The sequence below is a fragment of the Podarcis tiliguerta genome, assembly GCF_965153285.1.
Source record: "Podarcis tiliguerta genome assembly, chromosome: 13".
NCBI lineage: Eukaryota > Metazoa > Chordata > Lepidosauria > Squamata > Lacertidae > Podarcis > Podarcis tiliguerta.
Window position 1 is genome coordinate 17,205,178 of NC_139546.1, and position 16,701 is coordinate 17,221,878.

A 16,701-nucleotide genomic window follows, 5' to 3' on the forward strand; every position below is an offset into this window, starting at 1 on the left:
GCAGCACTCCCAATTTGTCTTTTGAGCCCACCACCAGATGCAGACCTCTAAGATCACCCCAACATCAAGAGGTATTCTGGTAAAGGAGATGGTGCTTCTATGATAGCCAACACACACACACACACACACACAACACCCAGTCCAGATTGGTGTTGTATTGAGCACCCAGATGGGCACAGCTGAGTCAGGTCAGTGGCACCCAGTGCACCCCCTTCACCCGCAATTAAGTCATAGATGAGCATGGTCCTATTGTGTCATTCATTTATAACAGCACCGAACCAGAGGAGCCAGTAACCTCTGAAGGAGTAGGAAGGCTGCAACAGGGGGCCATCTCTGTCTCAGATGGAGGTCAGCCCTTCCACTCCAAATATACCTTCGCTGGCCCATCACCACTGAAACTGGGGCATTTTCTCAACTCTCTGCTACCTGCCAACCCAGATATAACCTAGTGTCATTATTAAGTGTCACCAACCCAGCTGGGAGATTAGGCTACAGGCCAAGTAGAAAGTGCATGCCACACTCCTCTTTGCCTCACTCAAGGGGAACCTGCCAAACAAAAATTCCCTTCCTCCAGGCTATCGCCATGTCATGGGCCTGTCTCCTGCAATGCTTGACCTACAATTCCCTATCTTGACTGACGGGTGCGTGCCCCTTTACCTCCCCAAAGGCAGCAACCCCACCACAGTCAACTCTGCCAGACGTGTCAAGTCTGCTGCTACAGTAAGGCAGGCTCTGGACCACCCCATGCCTTAGCTGATAGGCAGTCAGTCAACATTCAAGGAGTATCACTGCAATCAGCACACACTTTAAGCTGCAGGCAGGTATCTAACAGGACAAATCGATGCAAGGCAAACTCACTCTTGGTAGCTGGGTGAGTAGATCAGGCAGATCAGGAAGTGCCAAACAGCCCCTACCTGCGTAGTCACCCTGCTGATCTGCTCTCATGAGATACAATTTTTTAAAAATGGAAAATTATATTATATATATATTAATCTGCCTGTGGGATTTTCATATGGGATAAAAATGTTCTCTAGCAAAACACTCATTTTTTCTCCAACAAATGAGCCTGCCATGGTGGCAGGCTTCCCACACAAGAGGAAAATAGCATGGTAAACAGCTCAGACACAGACCAGCAGATGGGGCTTCTAAGCAAGAGTTCCACAGTCCATGCTCATAGCCTACATTTCTCCCACACACTCTGCTACTGTTCCAGGCATCCTTACGCAATTCTCTACTCCAGTACCAGTTTAGGCTAGCAGCTGTATGCAGCTTGCCTCCTTGCCAAATTCTGCTTGTAGGAGCCTGCCCTATTAAATTAAGCTGCAGCAGAGATGCAGTACGTGAAGGACGATGAGCCATGAAAATGTCTACTTCCCTAAACGAATGATATTAAGACCCTGCAAGAAAAGTAGGCCCCTGCTAAAGTATCATAAAAGGTATTTCTTAATACCTCCATCTCAGCCTAACCATTCCTATTAGCAGATATATTTTGTATTCAGGGGAGGTGGTAGCAAGGGCACCAAAAGCCTTTGATTCTGCTTGTCTAGTGTAATCTACTCATCACCAAAGCTTTCAGCCGCCACCTCTAGGCCTTACTGCCAAGCCACGACTCCAGCTTCTGAGCTGCCAGTGTTAGCAGGGTTATGTGTACACTAGGGTTTCCTAGGAATCTCTGCTTTCATATGACTAAAACAGGATTCTGGGCCTTACCAACACAGCTTCAAAGACATACTTGAAAGTGCATGGAGCAGTACAGTGGTACCTCGGGTTAAGAACTTAATTCGTTCTGGAGGTCCGTTCTTAAACTGAAGCTGTTCTTAACCTTAGGTACCACTTTAGCTAATGGGGCCTCCCGCTGCTGCCACGCCACCGCTGCATGATTTCTGTTCTCATCCTGAAGCAAAGTACTTAACCCGAGGTACTACTTTCAGGTTAGCGGAGTCTGCAACCTGAAGCGTCTGTAACCCGAGGTACCACTGTACTTGCAAATATCTTGAAAGACAAGAGGGCTGGCTAAAACATGCCCTGTGAGTTGCAGGTGTAAATCTTGTCCCTGTCCTTGCCTATCACTTAGAATAAATTATTAAAAATAATTTTAAAATGCATACTTCTGAACATACAAATTGTGACAAGTCAAATTTTCTTAGTGTAAAATCTGGATTACTTGGACACAGAACTAGTTTCTTTCAGTACAAAATATACAGCCTTGACAACACTGGACCTACACGTTCTTCCTATTGCTGGGCTCCAAATTAAATACTCCCAGTCCTTGGCTTTTATCCACAACAAAAACCTAAACTTCGTAGAGTACCTTCCTCACAGATGCCATCATTAGGCAAAGTCTAAATAAACTTGAGCTTAATTTCAGTACAGGGATGAACCCTGCTTGCCTTTTTCATCAGTCCCTTTTGAAATACTTCCTCCTAACCTATTTTTAGCATTTGGTCACTATCTTCCTGTTATACCACTCCTATAACTGAATTCACAGAATGAAGTTCTCACTGTCTTTCGGTTCATTTCCAACTTCTGCTGCTTCCCCCCTACTTTTCACTGCAAGCAAAAAGCTGAATCATTACTCCATTACCAGTAAAGGTTCCAGCAACAGTAATGCCGTTTGACATAAAACCAAGACCTTCTTTGTGGATCTCTGAGGCGCCGACAACCTGGAATCCAGCAGAGCCTCTCTTTAAACATGTCAGTTCCAGACACACTTCACATGGAGAAGAAAACATTAACACCACTTTATTCTTGTTTAAAGAAAAATATTCAAATACACAAGGGATCTGTGGAAGGTTACATGTTAAGAAGAAATGGGGTAGGACAGGCAGAACTGAAACAGACTTACCCTTCTAAACAAAACCAGTTAAAATCAATTACATCAACTGGCTGATGGGACCTCATTGGTTAGGCAGCCCGGGAGACAAAAGCCTCACCTGACTGGACCACACGGGGTACGGAAGCGTCTCCATTCATCACTCCATTGGGGGCTCCATCATATATCCATTCTCAGTGGACAAATAACCATCAGCTGACTGCATGGATTCTTGGTCCAGGAACATATCCTGGCTGGTTTCTTCCAAGGCCTCTCCCATGCCATTGTCCTGCCCCCTCTCTTCCCGTTTCTCCCCTCCCCGCTCCCCCCGCTCCCGCTTGTGCTCCCTGTCACGGTCCCTGTCTCTGTCCCTATCACGACGACGCTCTCTGTCACGATCCCTGTCTCTGTCTTTGTCACGATGGCTGCGCCGCCGATCCCTCTCTCTATCCCTCTCCCTGTCCCTATCTCTGTCCCTGCCCTTCTCTTCCCCCACTTCGGGCTTCACCTCAAGCCCATCTACGCCCATCTCGCCAAGGGTGGCCTCATCAGGCGGGGCCTCAGCCACTTCTGGCAGCTCTTCCTTCTTGTCTCTATCCCGGTCCCGGTCCCGCTTTCGATCCCTGGAACGGCTGCGGCGCTTGCGCTCCCGGTCTTTATCCTTGCTGCGCTCCCGGCTGCGCTTCCGCTCATCTTTCTCTCGGCTCCGCGTCCGCCGCCGGCGCTCCCGGGATCGGCTGCGACGGCGTTCCCGCTCTTTGTCTCGGTCTCGGCTGCGGTCTCGGCGATCACGCTCCCGTTCGCGGTCTCGATCCCTGTGAGCCGGGGTGGTGGTGAGGGGACAGAATGTACTTTCTCAAATGTCAAGTAATTGTCTTTAACTACTACTTTGGCACTGCACAATACAAAAGGAAACCCATGACTGCACACAGCATCTATACAAGGACACATCTGCACTACAAACCAGTTTAACTGCCATGTCTTCCATGCTCCAGCATTATACAAAAGCAACACATAATAAAAGGCTTGCAATCCAAACTACCTTAATCACAGAATCTGGTTTCATACCCTTATCTTTACAATCAAGTGGGGGGGGGGTTGAGACAAATTATACAAATCTAGTCAATCTGTCCCATTTTGTGTGTATTTAATTTTTAAGAGATACAAGAGGAGAGTCTGGCTGCAATTGAGAACTGTTCTAATTTTAAATGCTAGGATATTTGCTTTTGACTATAAGCCTGTAAGCCTTCTGTACATTTAGCACACAGTTGGTGCTAAGTAATACTTTGAATGGGAGCTGCCACCAATCATTCTCTTGTATTAGAAATGAAATTCCTACAACAGTATAACTTTCTGAGGGGAGAGGAAGAATGGCAGTGATACCACTCTGTTCTACTTTATGCAACTCAACTCACCTTTCATCGTATCGGGAGGTGTCATCCCGGCCTGAATGTCTGATGTTGACGTCAGCACCTCCTCGCCGGGTGCCACCGAGACCACCACCTGCAAAGGAGGGGAAAGAAGAAGAGTTTGGATTTGATATCCCACTTTATCACTACTCAAAGGAGTCTCAAAGCGGCTAACATTCTCCCTTCCCTTCCTCCCCCACAACAAACACTCTGTGAGGTGAGTGGGGCTGAGAGACTTCACAGAAGTGTGACTAGCCCAAGGTCACCCAGCAGCTGCATGTGGAGGAGCGGGGAATCGAACCCGGTTCACCAGATTACGAGTCCACTGCACTTAACCACTACACCACACTGACAATGTTGGGTCTTTCCAGGCTTGTTCACAAATAGAAGGCCAGGGCTGGAGGAAACATCGTTCTTCAGACTTGTATGCCCAGTGTGTGATGTTCTTGTTCTAATATATCTTGCTTAAATTGAACTCATTTGAAACCAGAGGGGGGGGGGAAGGATCTCTCCTGGTTTCTGAGCCACATATGCAGTGAGAACAATTTCTCCTGCCTTGCAAAAAACATACAGAAAGCAGACCTTGCCAAATGATCAGAAGGAAGGATGAAAGCACCTTGGAACAGTTCACGTTCATCTTTCCAGAATCTGACTAAGAATCGACAAGTACCTCTGGCCCAACACAACAACCTTCAGAGAAAACATCAACAGATGCCTATCCAGCATTATCTTGAAAACTGCTCAAGCACAGGGGATTTCTCTACCTTTCAAAAGCATTTCTCCACTGGCAAACAGCTCCCACATGTAAGCAGGTTTTCAAAGAAACGTTTAACTCAAGCCTACTTTCCTCTAGTTAAGACCTAACCATTCTTGGCCCACCCTCAGAAAACATAGGGAATAGCCAGTTTAAGTACACAACTCCCTATGTTTCATTTTCCTTCTTTCTGGGCTGGACATATTTAGCTCCCTCAGTTTGTCTTCTAGATTGTTTGATCTCCACTTACTAAATGTCAACATCCTTGGTGGCCAGAATGCAGCAGTCCAGCAGCGCTGATGTCGGCCCCTCACCCCCCCCCCGCCAAGGCTTCTTGGGGCTTGCAACTATAGGGGACAAGGGTGGGGCAGAAAAACTGGCAGCAAGCACGGTATAGCTCTCTGCACAAACTTACCAAGCCTGCGTGGGCGCCATCCCTTCACCGTGCGGCCTCTCTCTACGTCCACCAGCACCCGCCTGCCATCTATTTTTTTCCCATCGGCGTGCTTGTATGCCGCTGCAACAGATTAGGAGGGGTATCCAGGGGGGAGGGGAGGGCAAAGGGAACTGCCATTATCCGGACTGCACATCAACAAGCCCACCCGCCCCCAAAGACATATACCACACACACAAAGGATTCTGAAGGAGGCTCCCGTGGCCCCGCTGCCCCGGGCGAGGGATTGCTCCACATCTGCTTGGGAAGCGTTGCCTCAAAGCTCGTCCTGAACACAAGAGCTTGCCTTGATTAAAGTAGCTGGGCAAAATCCACACCATTGTGGGAGTGGGCGGGTGGGTGGGTCAGGGACACAACTGGAAGGAAACTTTATGGGCTGCCTGACCCACAGCTGCCCCAGAGCTCCAGAGTTGTGGAGCAATCCCCAGCACCACCTCATAATGCAGCCCCCTGGCCTCTGCTGCAAAAAGAAGGAAGGTTATTGAGCAGTCAAGACTCACGCTACATACATCACTTGCCCAGAAGGAAAAAAAGGCTGGGTACAGACAAGCAAGCCCTCCACCCCAGCCCTCCCAGCAAACCTCAGAGTGGGCCAGGCTCTGCTGCTTATTTGTACCCCCAGCCAGCCAGTCCCAAGATTGGCCATGCCCCCAAACCCAAAGCAAGAGTTCCTGCCATCAAAATAAATAAATAAATAAAAATGGGGGGGGGGGACCAAACAGGTGAAGGGGAGGAGGGGAAGAGGGATATAGAAATGCTTTCTAGGTTACAGGGGAGTGAAAGGTCTGGCAGGGAAGGAAGAGGGTGGTACGCACAAGGAAAAACACTCAGGGAACTGGCTGGCACCCTCACTCAACACTCCCAGCCCACTTTAACCCACTATCCCCCCCCCCTCCGCCCTCACCCATGCCGCTTTCAAACCCACTGCAAATCTCTAGGACGACTTTAAGGGGAGAGGAAATGTTCTCAAGCCACTTGCTAAAGGAAGGGTGGGCGAGCACAGCTAACAAGTAAAAAGGAAATAAAAGCATTTACCTGGAGAAACTACTTACAAAACCATTGCAACTTTTAACTCCTCAAACTCACTGCATCGGGCTGCTAGCGCTGGGGCCCGAGGCGCAGCTCCCCCCTGCCCGGGAGCCCCCGGCTGGGGCGGTATTTTGGGTTTTGCATTTTAGCTGCTGAGCCGACCTTCCCTGCCTTACCTGTCTCAGCAGCGGAAGTCGGACACTCAGATCCCACCCCACCCTTGCCAGCCCCTCCCCAGTCCCCCCAGCGTCACCCCACTCCCCAAAACTACATAAAACTCTAAAGAGCTTGAAGATAGTTTATGCCTTAAGGGGTCCTTGCAAGCTTTGTGGCTCCCACGCACCACCACTCCTCAAATATACTAAAGGCACCTATATGTGGTCAAGAATGCAGGTGTGGGCAAGTAGGTCCCATGGTCAGTGAAGCAGCACTAGACACTACCAGAGGACTTCAATCCACAAATTTCTGAAGTATTCCCTTTTAAAAACATGCCCATCACCAAATTCAGAGAGCCAAATGTTGCTATTGTTTATTATCAGTTATCAAAGTGCTGGGTGTCTTTTACAAAAAAAAATAGAGCAAGATGGTTGACTGTATGTCTTTTTGGGGACACTTTCAGGAATGAAATTTTACTTTTATTGAGCATGCACAGTTCAAAAGAGATGGGGAATGTGTGTACAGTTATTTTTAGATAAAAATGCAGGGGCTGTATTTTGTTGGAAAGCACAACAAATTAACTATAATGGTACCACGTGCATAAAATGTGCATTAGAGAAAAAATAAACACATTGTCCTTAAGCATGCACATAAAAAAGATAAGAGATAATCTCTCTCTTCGATATGGGTACATAGGATTTCCCCCTTCCTCACTCAGGCATATATGCTCAAGGAGGATGTTCTCATATACGTAACTGGGGGGGAAAGGGTTGAAATTCCCTTCTTATAGAAACAAATGGCAAAAATCTTCTGATGTACATACATTTAATGGGAAAATATTACTTCAGAAAAAAAGACTTGGAAGCTCTCCATTTCAAGCAGAAGGTTCCATGAAATAAAGAAAAAAGTACTGGCTCTAACTTATTACTGCACAAAACATTTTCACCTGTTCTGATTTCACCTGTTCTAAATCCTGATGCAACAGTACGCAGCAGAAAAGCTCTGATTTTTTTAAAAGTCCAAAAATCAGTTTCTTTGAAGGAGGATGTATTTTCCAACGGTCTGCCATCCCCCTAACCTTCATTTTAAAAAAAAAAAAAAAAACAGAACAAAAAGTGGAGATTGTTCAGCTACTAGAGAAAGCAGTGGAAGGTGGAGCTTGACAAGATCTTCATCGTCAAGTCAGGCTTTGTCCAATGACCAATGGCAAAGATGTCATCCTGGGCCTCGAAGCCCTGAGAATCAGAAGCCAGTCACAGTTTGGATCTTGGGGCACGATGACAGACCGCAACCCCCTACCAATTGAGTCTCCAAGTTAGCCTCATGGCTCATTTCCAAAATGGGCAGCCAGTGGACCAAAGTCAGCAAAGGAGCAGCGTCCCTGCCCCCCATATTCACCACCATTTTACTGAAGATGGGAGACGAAGCTGGGCCTTTTCTCCAGTGAAGAGGTCAGTCCATGGTTGGGCGAGTCCCAGATTGCTTACCTGAAACCACCCTCTGCATTGCATCTTACCTTCCTGGGACATTTTATAATTAAGCACAATGGCCCTAGCATAAAAACCCCCAAGCTTTTCTCAGGGCGTTCAAGGGCTTTGAGCAGCAGCAGCAGCAGCTGACATGTTGGGGAAGCTCACCTAGAACAGCTCTGTTGTCACATTACAGTTAGGCCTGAAAAGTTACTATTCAAGCCCTTTCTGGTATCCCATCAATGACCAAGCCCTGGGTTTTCAAAGCTTTTCAATGCCAAGTTAGACCTTCAAACTTTTCTCTCTAGGAGAGGCCAGTTCACACGTTACTCTGGATAAATTGGTGAATTCATTTTTTCATACAGAAATCTCACCACAAAGAGATTCCTAATAATTCTTCATGCTTTTATGTGCTTGCACAATTAAGAAGAGGCAAGGACACGCAGGGTGAGCATTTCCTTTCACTGTACCTCTCTCATCCTTTTTATAAGGGCACACCTTTATGAGAACAAATCAACAGAGAAGAATGTATAAGGAATCCCTCTGTGTTGTGACAAGATTGCTATGTAAAAGACGAGTATGAGACTCTCTGTAAGTAGCACTTACTTATCAGAATTTGGCAAAGTAACACTCTGCTCTGGATTGCTGGAGACACATAATCGCAATGCTGGGGAGGGAGCTTTCAGAATTTACCAAGTCCCTCAAGGAGCCAACAGCGAACACCTGTTAATCAGCACACTAAGCAGTTTATAGCTCCAATACTAAACTCATAGGCACTCTTGTTTTTTCCTGTTTTTTAACAGATCCAAGGGCAGCACTTACCGCTTTTCCCCTAGGATTCAGAGGCCAGCAGTTAAGTTTCAAGGGCAAAGGTGGGTTTTTCTTTGTTTAATTAACTTTCCAACCTTGTCAACAGTGCCCCAAAGCAAAGCAGAGGTGGACAGTATGTGCACATTGGCCTTTATGGCTATTTAGTGATATACTGCTGCCTTTGACATTCTAAATCTTGCCTTGCAGATGATGGCAAGCTGAAGGGCCCCATCTAAATCCTTATTAAGTTTCAATACTCCAAAGCTTAAAGGCCTCTGACGGAACACATCCTTTCAACGTAAATACTGGGAGGCAACGGGATGGTCCTTTTCAGGTTTAAGTCCTGAATTTTACCAAGCCTCCCCCCACCTTGGCATTCCTAGCTATAGCCTGCATTAGGCAGGGTTGAGGGCTCCAAATACTACACAATTGAAAGATCTAAGCTAAAGGAGCCAGACAGAAAAGAAGATAACAAGAAAGAACAGCAAGGTATGTGTGATGTCTCTGAACTGCCTTCTCTAGCAATAATTAGGAACCCAAAAAACAGTGGTATAGTTGCCTGCTTGCATGTTAAAACCCACAATGGGGGATCAACGATTTAGAACCTCTGTTGAGACAGACATCCCAACCGTGTCCCACTTGCAGGTCCCATTACGGCCTTGGCAAGCCCTGCAAGGGTAGCCAGAGGAATTACTCTACATAGCTTTGTGCTCCCACTCTTGCTAACTACCCAACCACCCATCAGCTTCTTAACTAAAAGCAGAGCTCAAATATCCTCAGTCCTGGTTCCTATCAATCGAAGAGCACAGGCATAAAAATGCACTCCCTCCTAAGAAACACACATCAGCCTACTCAGGGATTATGTACATTAACAGGAGCATCAAAAGACATTTGCCTCCAGGTTTGGCCAGGGGCAAGTTGCAGTGGCTCACGGTAAAATATTTTTAGTCAATGCAATTTCTGTATCTAGAACCAAAGCCAAAAGATTTAAAATGTAACTTGTGTAAGGCCCAGTGTGTCTCAATCTGATTCAAGTGACCCAATAACTGGGAAGAATCATCCATTCCACAAATGTACAATCTGTTAAAACTCTTAAATTCAAAACTGACTCAAGTGGTAGTTGATATAGATGTTTGCTCTCCCCTAATACAGCTGTGCAAATAATTGTTCAGAGGATGGCTTCCCATTCATTCCTAAGCTTACCAATACCACTCCACCTCTCACTGCTACCAGTCACTCTACTGCCCAGGCACCTAGTCCGGGTGTCTGTCCAAGACAGCCAGGTACACATGCTTTATGACGCTACCTTGTTTTCAAGATAGAATAATGGAGCTTATATGTGAGTGGCTCTATCCCTCTGGCACTGGAGGCACGTCTTTGGGCAATTGTCACTGGCCACAAACATCAGGCAAGTGCTAAATTACAAAGCTACCTTAATATGCTGCAACTTGCTTTTATATAAGCTAGAATGTTTAAGAATGATGTAGTCTAGGTTTTCCCACTTTCCAAAGAGGACTAACAGAGCCCAGTCCTTTCCAAAGAGCACTAACACAATCTAACCCAGGTCTGTCAGGATATTTGGGAGCCTCGTATTAGCATCAGATTTTACCATCACTTGTGTCTACACTATTAATGTAAGCAGCGATTGAAAGTGGAAAGATTACCATTCTCATGAAGATTTCAGAAAGTGACCTCAAATACTGTGATGCTTTCTTATGTGTGTTAATGATTGAGAGGAAGCATTTTGGTCTAGCCAGTCTGAAAAGGACTGAGGAGCCCCTACCTACTTGGGGCAAACATAGTAAAATGATATTCTTGAAATAATTCTCACTCGCCAACTGTTTCTGCCTGCGTTGTTTAATGATTGCCAATCCAGCCTCACAGACTGCAGGCCGTAAAACAGCACATGTGTGTCTTGGAGAGGGAGGGTTCACTCAGGATATTTGAGCCCTACTGGAGAGGGCTGACCTATTATTATTCTTCCCTCCCTCCCCATTATATTTATGCTGCAAAATATAAGGCCAACAACCAAGCATAAGGAACCCATTTCTCCTTCTCCTTCCACACAGCAAGAGAACAGCGCAGAAGCCAGAAGAGAAACATATTCCTCTTCCTTCCCCCCACCCCACCTCCACACTAAGTCATGTCACCTAGCATCTGCCTTTGACCTGGCTTGTGTATAGAAGTGTGTTGGGTACTGCGGTTTCTTACCAATTATACAAACCCTTATACCAACCATACAATGAGATGTTGTAAAGGGGAAGCATAAGGATCAGCTGCAAGCCAGCAGTGGCAATAGCCATCAGAAAGGTGGCTGCAGTGACAATAAGAACACAGAATTAATACACCCCGCTCACAACACGCCTCTCAACAACAGCATCTTTTCAAAACACAGCTACAGGTCAAAGTTACACTTGCTTTAGAAGAACTACTTCTTCACAGCATTCATTCTCCCTCTTTAAAAAAAATTAACAGAAAGGAGATGGGCAACAGTTCAGTGTGTGGGGGCAGCCTTTATGACCCTGCTGGGTTCTGCAATGCAAGCAGGAACTCCAGCCTGCCCAAAAAGATGCTGGCATGACTAGTTGCCCACCCTTGGTCTACAGGGTTCCCCCCAACACAAGGGAATCTTGAGGGGTAAAGATGAGAGCTGTTGAACTGTTGCCTGTTACTTTAGCATACACACACGCACACACACACATTGCATTTGCAGCACCCCAGCTACGTTAATTTCTTTTTTCAGAACTAGACAAAGAGATGGAAGTGATGCTCTCGAAAGAGAGCAAGCCTACCTAGAGTAAAACTGAGATTCCCAAGTCCAAACCCTACATGAATGACTGAATGACAAAATATATAGGGAGAAGAGTGTAAAACTTCCTCCCTTCTGGATTCTACTGTTGATGTGATTGGAAGGATTCTCTCCCCCACCTCCCCCCCACTTTCTATTATTGGTATGACTGGAAGGGTCCTCACTCGGAAACCCAACAGGGCCAGATTAACGGAACTTGGGTGCTTGCCAAACCAAGCCAGGCTCCCCCACTCTGTACTTACCTGTTGGGGGGAGCCCAAGCCCTCAAATAACTCAAGGGCTTTGAAAAAACATGCTTTTGTAATAGAAAAACTAATTTATAAAAAGACAAAACACACAAGTCATAAAAACATCCCAGAAAACTATTGTACTTACAGTGCATGTCACGTTCATGTTCGTATTCAATGAAGGCGTAGCCACGTGGCTTGCCGGAGTGCTTATTGTACACCATGTAGATCTGGAATGGAAGTGAAGTGGCAGCAAGGGTTAACTGGTTAAATGTATAGCCCTAATACCTTCCTAGGACCCAAATGAAGTCCACCTCCTTATAAAACTCCACTTGAGAACACAAAGAGGAAAATGATCAGTACACATTCAACTCTCGGCTTCTTGGTTGACCATGCCTGCTATGGTGTAATTAAAGGGGCATTTCTGCAAAAAAAAAAAAAAGATACCTAAGTGACACTGGAAGCTCCAGATTCCAAAGCCCACATTACATTTTGTGTGAATGGAGCCTAGAAATTCCCACTGTGCCCTCTATATAGAGTAGCTGCGAGAGCACTAGAGAAATGAGGAAATGATAGCAGAGAGATGAGGAACGTAGAAATCTCAGGGAACAAGTTCTGTCTTCCATGTATAAGTGCTTAAAAAAAAAAGAACAGTGCTCCAATGAGTTCAGAGATAGAAACAGCTTTTTCCCAGGGGTCACTTGCACCTCTCTCCACCCCAGCATTGTGAATGTCTTTGATAAATTGATGTGAGAGACAGGAGGCACTGGAAAGATAGCAGTGTTAAAATCAAGTTGGTTTCTCCTAAACCACAGAACTAGAGATATGTTCCAAATATATGAAGTGCTTCTGATAAATCAGAAGCATTTGAATGCAAAACAATTATCTTTGAAATGAAGTAAAACAATGTGGGAAGAAAACAAAGATTAAAACTTGCTCTCTTAGAAAGAGGTAAACGGGGATTAAAACAACGAAATTAAGCAGAAACCACTCCACCCACCCTTACACCACAAAATACTGGGCTACACAATTCATCACTGGAAAATATGATTATTATGTTCAATAAATTATTATCTAACAGCTATTGAATTTTATTGGTTGCCAAACAGATCCAAAAATAACCTTTCTACTTACTCTTTTGATAGGGCCATAAACTTCAAACTCCCGCCTCAGCTTGGATTCTGTTGTGTCATAGTTCTGCAAGGAAAATGGTAAGTCAAATAAGGAGCAGGCATAGAGATTATAACTGCTAGTTGTTTTTGTTTGTTTTGCAGATATGACTTAAAGGACATAAACAAACTGACAGGCAAAGATCACAGAAGCAGTTAAAGGTTCGCAGAAGAGAACCCATTTTCCCCCTCAAAGAGAAATATTGTATTTGATGCAGACAGCATGCTACACAATATGTACAAATTCTGAAATACCCTAGGAACCCTTCTGTTATTTTCTCATTTATATGCGTATGAAATAAAACTTTACCAATCTGCATAGCTTTTCAGCCAGACTATTTGAATTCCAACTATTCATTTTAGCTCCAGATTCGTCCTCAATTTTTTTTGCAATCACTGTCCTCACCAAATAACCAATTAAGGCCCTAATTTTCAGACCATCATTATTATTATTTTTAAACAAATGTAATATTTATTTCTGGGGATTTCATAATTTGTTGGCCTAGTTGTTTTGAAAATTTCCTCAAGTATCTCATCCCTTATGACATGTCCACCACATGTATTTGAAATACCAATTGTCTTAAAACCTCTACAACATAATGCTGATGCATTGTTGTGAAAGTAAGAAAGTCCTAAGGGAGTTAATTATCATTTTTGTGTTGTCCCAGTCCCGTTTCCCAGACTTTTCTTAACTCTTCAGGTGATTGCATGTCCATTGTATTAAGAACTAATGCAAAATGGAAACTAGCCCTTTACATCTTTGTCACTTACTTCTAAAATTATCTTCCCATACTGACCCAGGTCTCTGGCTGCTTGTCCCATAATGTGGGGCAATCTGAAAATGATCCTACTTGCTACTATGAAAGCCACACAATGTTGGGATGGTGTAGTTAATGCTTCCACTGCTCCCTAGAGCCACATTCCCATGTAAAATTCCAATAGTTTATGAAGCTTAGCCCGTTTCTGTCATTCAGAAATGGCCTGTTTCTCCCAAGAAAATCAGAATGACCTTGTATGGGAATGAATGGGGAGCTCCCTGGCACGAGGGGTTCTTTGTGCTCTTTCCGTACTTTTAACACCACCTTAAAAGCTGTGCCATAATTTTTAACCCTGGTTTTTATAAGCTTATTTACATAGGAAAGTACTGTTGGCAATGGTGGAAATTGCTAAAGCAGCTGTTTGTTTCCATCTGTAATCTAATCTCTCTTACTGGTAAGGACACTAGCAATTTATTTTAAACAAAGTATTGGCAGAAGGAAGAAGGTAACTTACAACTCTGGCCACAAAGAGAGTCTTGAAGGCATCTCCTTGAGCATTGGGGTCATTGTGAGGGTCCCCTGATTGGAAGAAGAATAAGGTAACGGATAAGAAATGAAGGAAAAGGGGGGGGGGTTGTTTGTTCTTTCACACATGTGAACATTAGGCTCATCTTAAGAGGAATCAATGAAACATTGAATTCATTCATGGTTAAAGACCAAAAGTGGTACGACTTTCACAAAGTTCATTCCTTCCCCCATTGCTCCTCTCCCTGACTTACACATCTTCAGCTCAGTCTCAACCTCTTGTTGCCGGCGCTCAATCTTCTCTCGCCTCTGCAAGGAAAGGTGTCAAGGACAGAATATTAATGCTTACCTTCCAGTTCAGATTAACTACCTGAAGAAATACATCCCTTTGAAAGCAATAGGGACCCATAAACCCCAGCTTCTAAGGAAAACAGCTACTAACAGTCAAGGGTGGAACCTGAAGCATTCCCCCATGCAATCTAGGAGTCCTGGATCAGAGCTACTGTTGCAATAACCCACAAATTGCTATGCGCTGTACATACCTTCCGTTCCATTCGTTCCTCACGCGTCTCCGCGCGCGTAGGTGGAGGAGCATCACGTGGGTCCTGTAAGAGAAAGAGCTCATTTTTAATAAAGGAGAAAGTGTTGAGAAATAAAAGCTGTTCTTGCAACAGCCAAATTCTGCAGGCACTACACTAGCCAATGTTCTAACAAATTACAAATCAGGCCAATTCTTAAATGTACTTACCTCAAATTCTCGAATATAGGGGGCAATGCCACTGTAGGGCTGATTATGGTGCTTCTCATGGGGCAGTTTCTCCAGAGGAGGGAGGTAGGGTATAGGATCACGGGGGGCAAATAGCGCCAACAAATTTGGGGGCAGGAATTGCGTCATCTTGGAAAACCTGCTACACATAAGAAAAAGAACAGGCAGTTTGAGAACAGGATAAAGACAGCTGGTGCAGACATTCCCTAAGACGTTCTTAACATGGCACAAGAACTGTTAGTAATCCACATCCATGCACAAATCAGTTAAAAACAAACCACCACTTCTGAACATCAAAGGTTGGAAGCTGGACTTATAGTACAATCCTATGTCCATTTACTCAGAAGTAAATCATACTAAGCTCAACCCAGTATCTCTCAGGCTCCCTCCTCCCTATACTACACCTCTTATCAGTTGGGGCAGCAGCAAGTACGTAGTGTTGCAATACTATACACACGCATCTGGGACTAAGTAGACCCAGAGAATGCCACTGGTAAGAGACTGCTTCAAAGCAGGAAGTCCTGTTTTGAATCTGCTCCGATCTGAGGCCTGCTGCAGACATGCAGCAAATGGGTGGGTGGGTGGGAAGGGGGTAGAGTGGACTGTACCATTCCGCAAGTGGGCAATTTATTACTGTCCAGTGCTCCTCGGGGCCCCTTCCCCCTGCGTACAAAACCACTTGCAAGGAGTGAAAACACGCACACAAGCAAGAGAACTTTTATAGACCAAACCACACTCTCTCTACAATGCACAGCTCTTCCCATCTCCGTTTTCACAATGCGGGAGAGCATTCAAAGAACGTGAGCGCACACATACGCACACCTGCAGTTTGAAGTGGTACAGTCCATTCCACCACCTTAGCCCCCCCCCGCCTCATAATGCATTGGTAGAGGCCTCAGAAAGTGGCCTTATGGAGGGGGTGGGAAATAACCATATGGTGACCTACCTTGCAGGGCTGCAGCAGAAGCACACACAGCACTTAAGTGCAGTGCTTTGAGAACGATGTGAATACAGTACCACAGTTGTTGTTGTTATTAATTATATTATTATTACTATTATTATCCCAGGAGACTCCTGGATCCCTCCCCCTCTTCACCCAGAATCACAACCTCCCCTCTCCCTCCTTTTTTGTAACCAGCCTTTGATTCTCTGTCCCCCCCCCCCTTTCATAAAATCGCTGCCCTTTAACCTACCCCCCCCCCAAAAAAAACACCCGTTATTCCCAAGCCCCTCCCCTCTGGGCCAACCGCACACAGACACGCGCGCGACAAATGTGGGGGGGGGAGGGTAGAAAAACACCACAACAACCCCACTTCTTCCCTTCACACAGCGCGCACCCCCCCCCCCACGGTTACTGCCCCCCGCCCCTGGGCTGCGACCACGCTCCCCCACGTACTCGCCGCCTCTCTTTCACTGCGGTGGGCCGTGGGCGCTCTTTTCCTCAGCTGCCTCGGCGCCCGCCGCCGCCGCCTCAGGCTGGGCCTAGTCCCTGCTGCCTCTGCGCATGCTCAGCCTCCAACATCCAACCAACCAGTCCCCCCTCCCTCTTCCAGT

The 16,701-nt window shown here is 45.6% G+C and overlaps 1 protein-coding gene across 4 annotated transcripts; it reads right to left on the bottom strand.

Moving 5' to 3' along the window:
- Positions 1 to 2,711: 2,711 nt before the first annotated feature.
- Positions 2,712 to 16,686, bottom strand: SNRNP70 (small nuclear ribonucleoprotein U1 subunit 70). 4 transcript variants are annotated; one of them, XM_083408212.1, is made up of 10 exons: positions 16,544 to 16,686; positions 15,130 to 15,286; positions 14,924 to 14,986; positions 14,636 to 14,690; positions 14,371 to 14,435; positions 13,064 to 13,126; positions 12,078 to 12,159; positions 5,391 to 5,492; positions 4,228 to 4,315; positions 2,712 to 3,663 (listed from the first exon to the last, which is right to left on the bottom strand). In XM_083408212.1, the coding sequence occupies exons 2-10, from the start codon at positions 15,274 to 15,276 to the stop codon at positions 2,973 to 2,975; spliced, it is 1,356 nt and encodes a 451-aa protein (XP_083264338.1). In that variant the 5' UTR covers positions 15,277 to 15,286; positions 16,544 to 16,686; the 3' UTR covers positions 2,712 to 2,972. The 4 variants fall into 4 exon arrangements, with proteins under 4 accessions (XP_083264338.1, XP_083264340.1, XP_083264341.1 ...); XM_083408214.1 differs by having other exon boundaries at positions 2,712 to 3,627; positions 16,544 to 16,685; XM_083408215.1 differs by having other exon boundaries at positions 2,712 to 3,627; positions 15,130 to 15,289; positions 16,544 to 16,675.
- Positions 16,687 to 16,701: the final 15 nt, after the last annotated feature.

Coding starts and splice junctions, on each gene's coding strand:
- SNRNP70 (XM_083408212.1), bottom strand. CDS start 15,276: ATGACGCAATTCCTGCCCCCAAATTTGTTGGCGCTATTTGCCCCCCGT. Junction 13,127..14,370: donor CTCTCTTTGTGGCCAGAGTT/GTAAGTTACCTT, acceptor TTTTCCTTGCAG/AACTATGACACAACAGAATC. Junction 5,493..12,077: donor ACATGAACGTGACATGCACT/GTAAGTACAATA, acceptor AATCTGTTGCAG/CGGCATACAAGCACGCCGAT.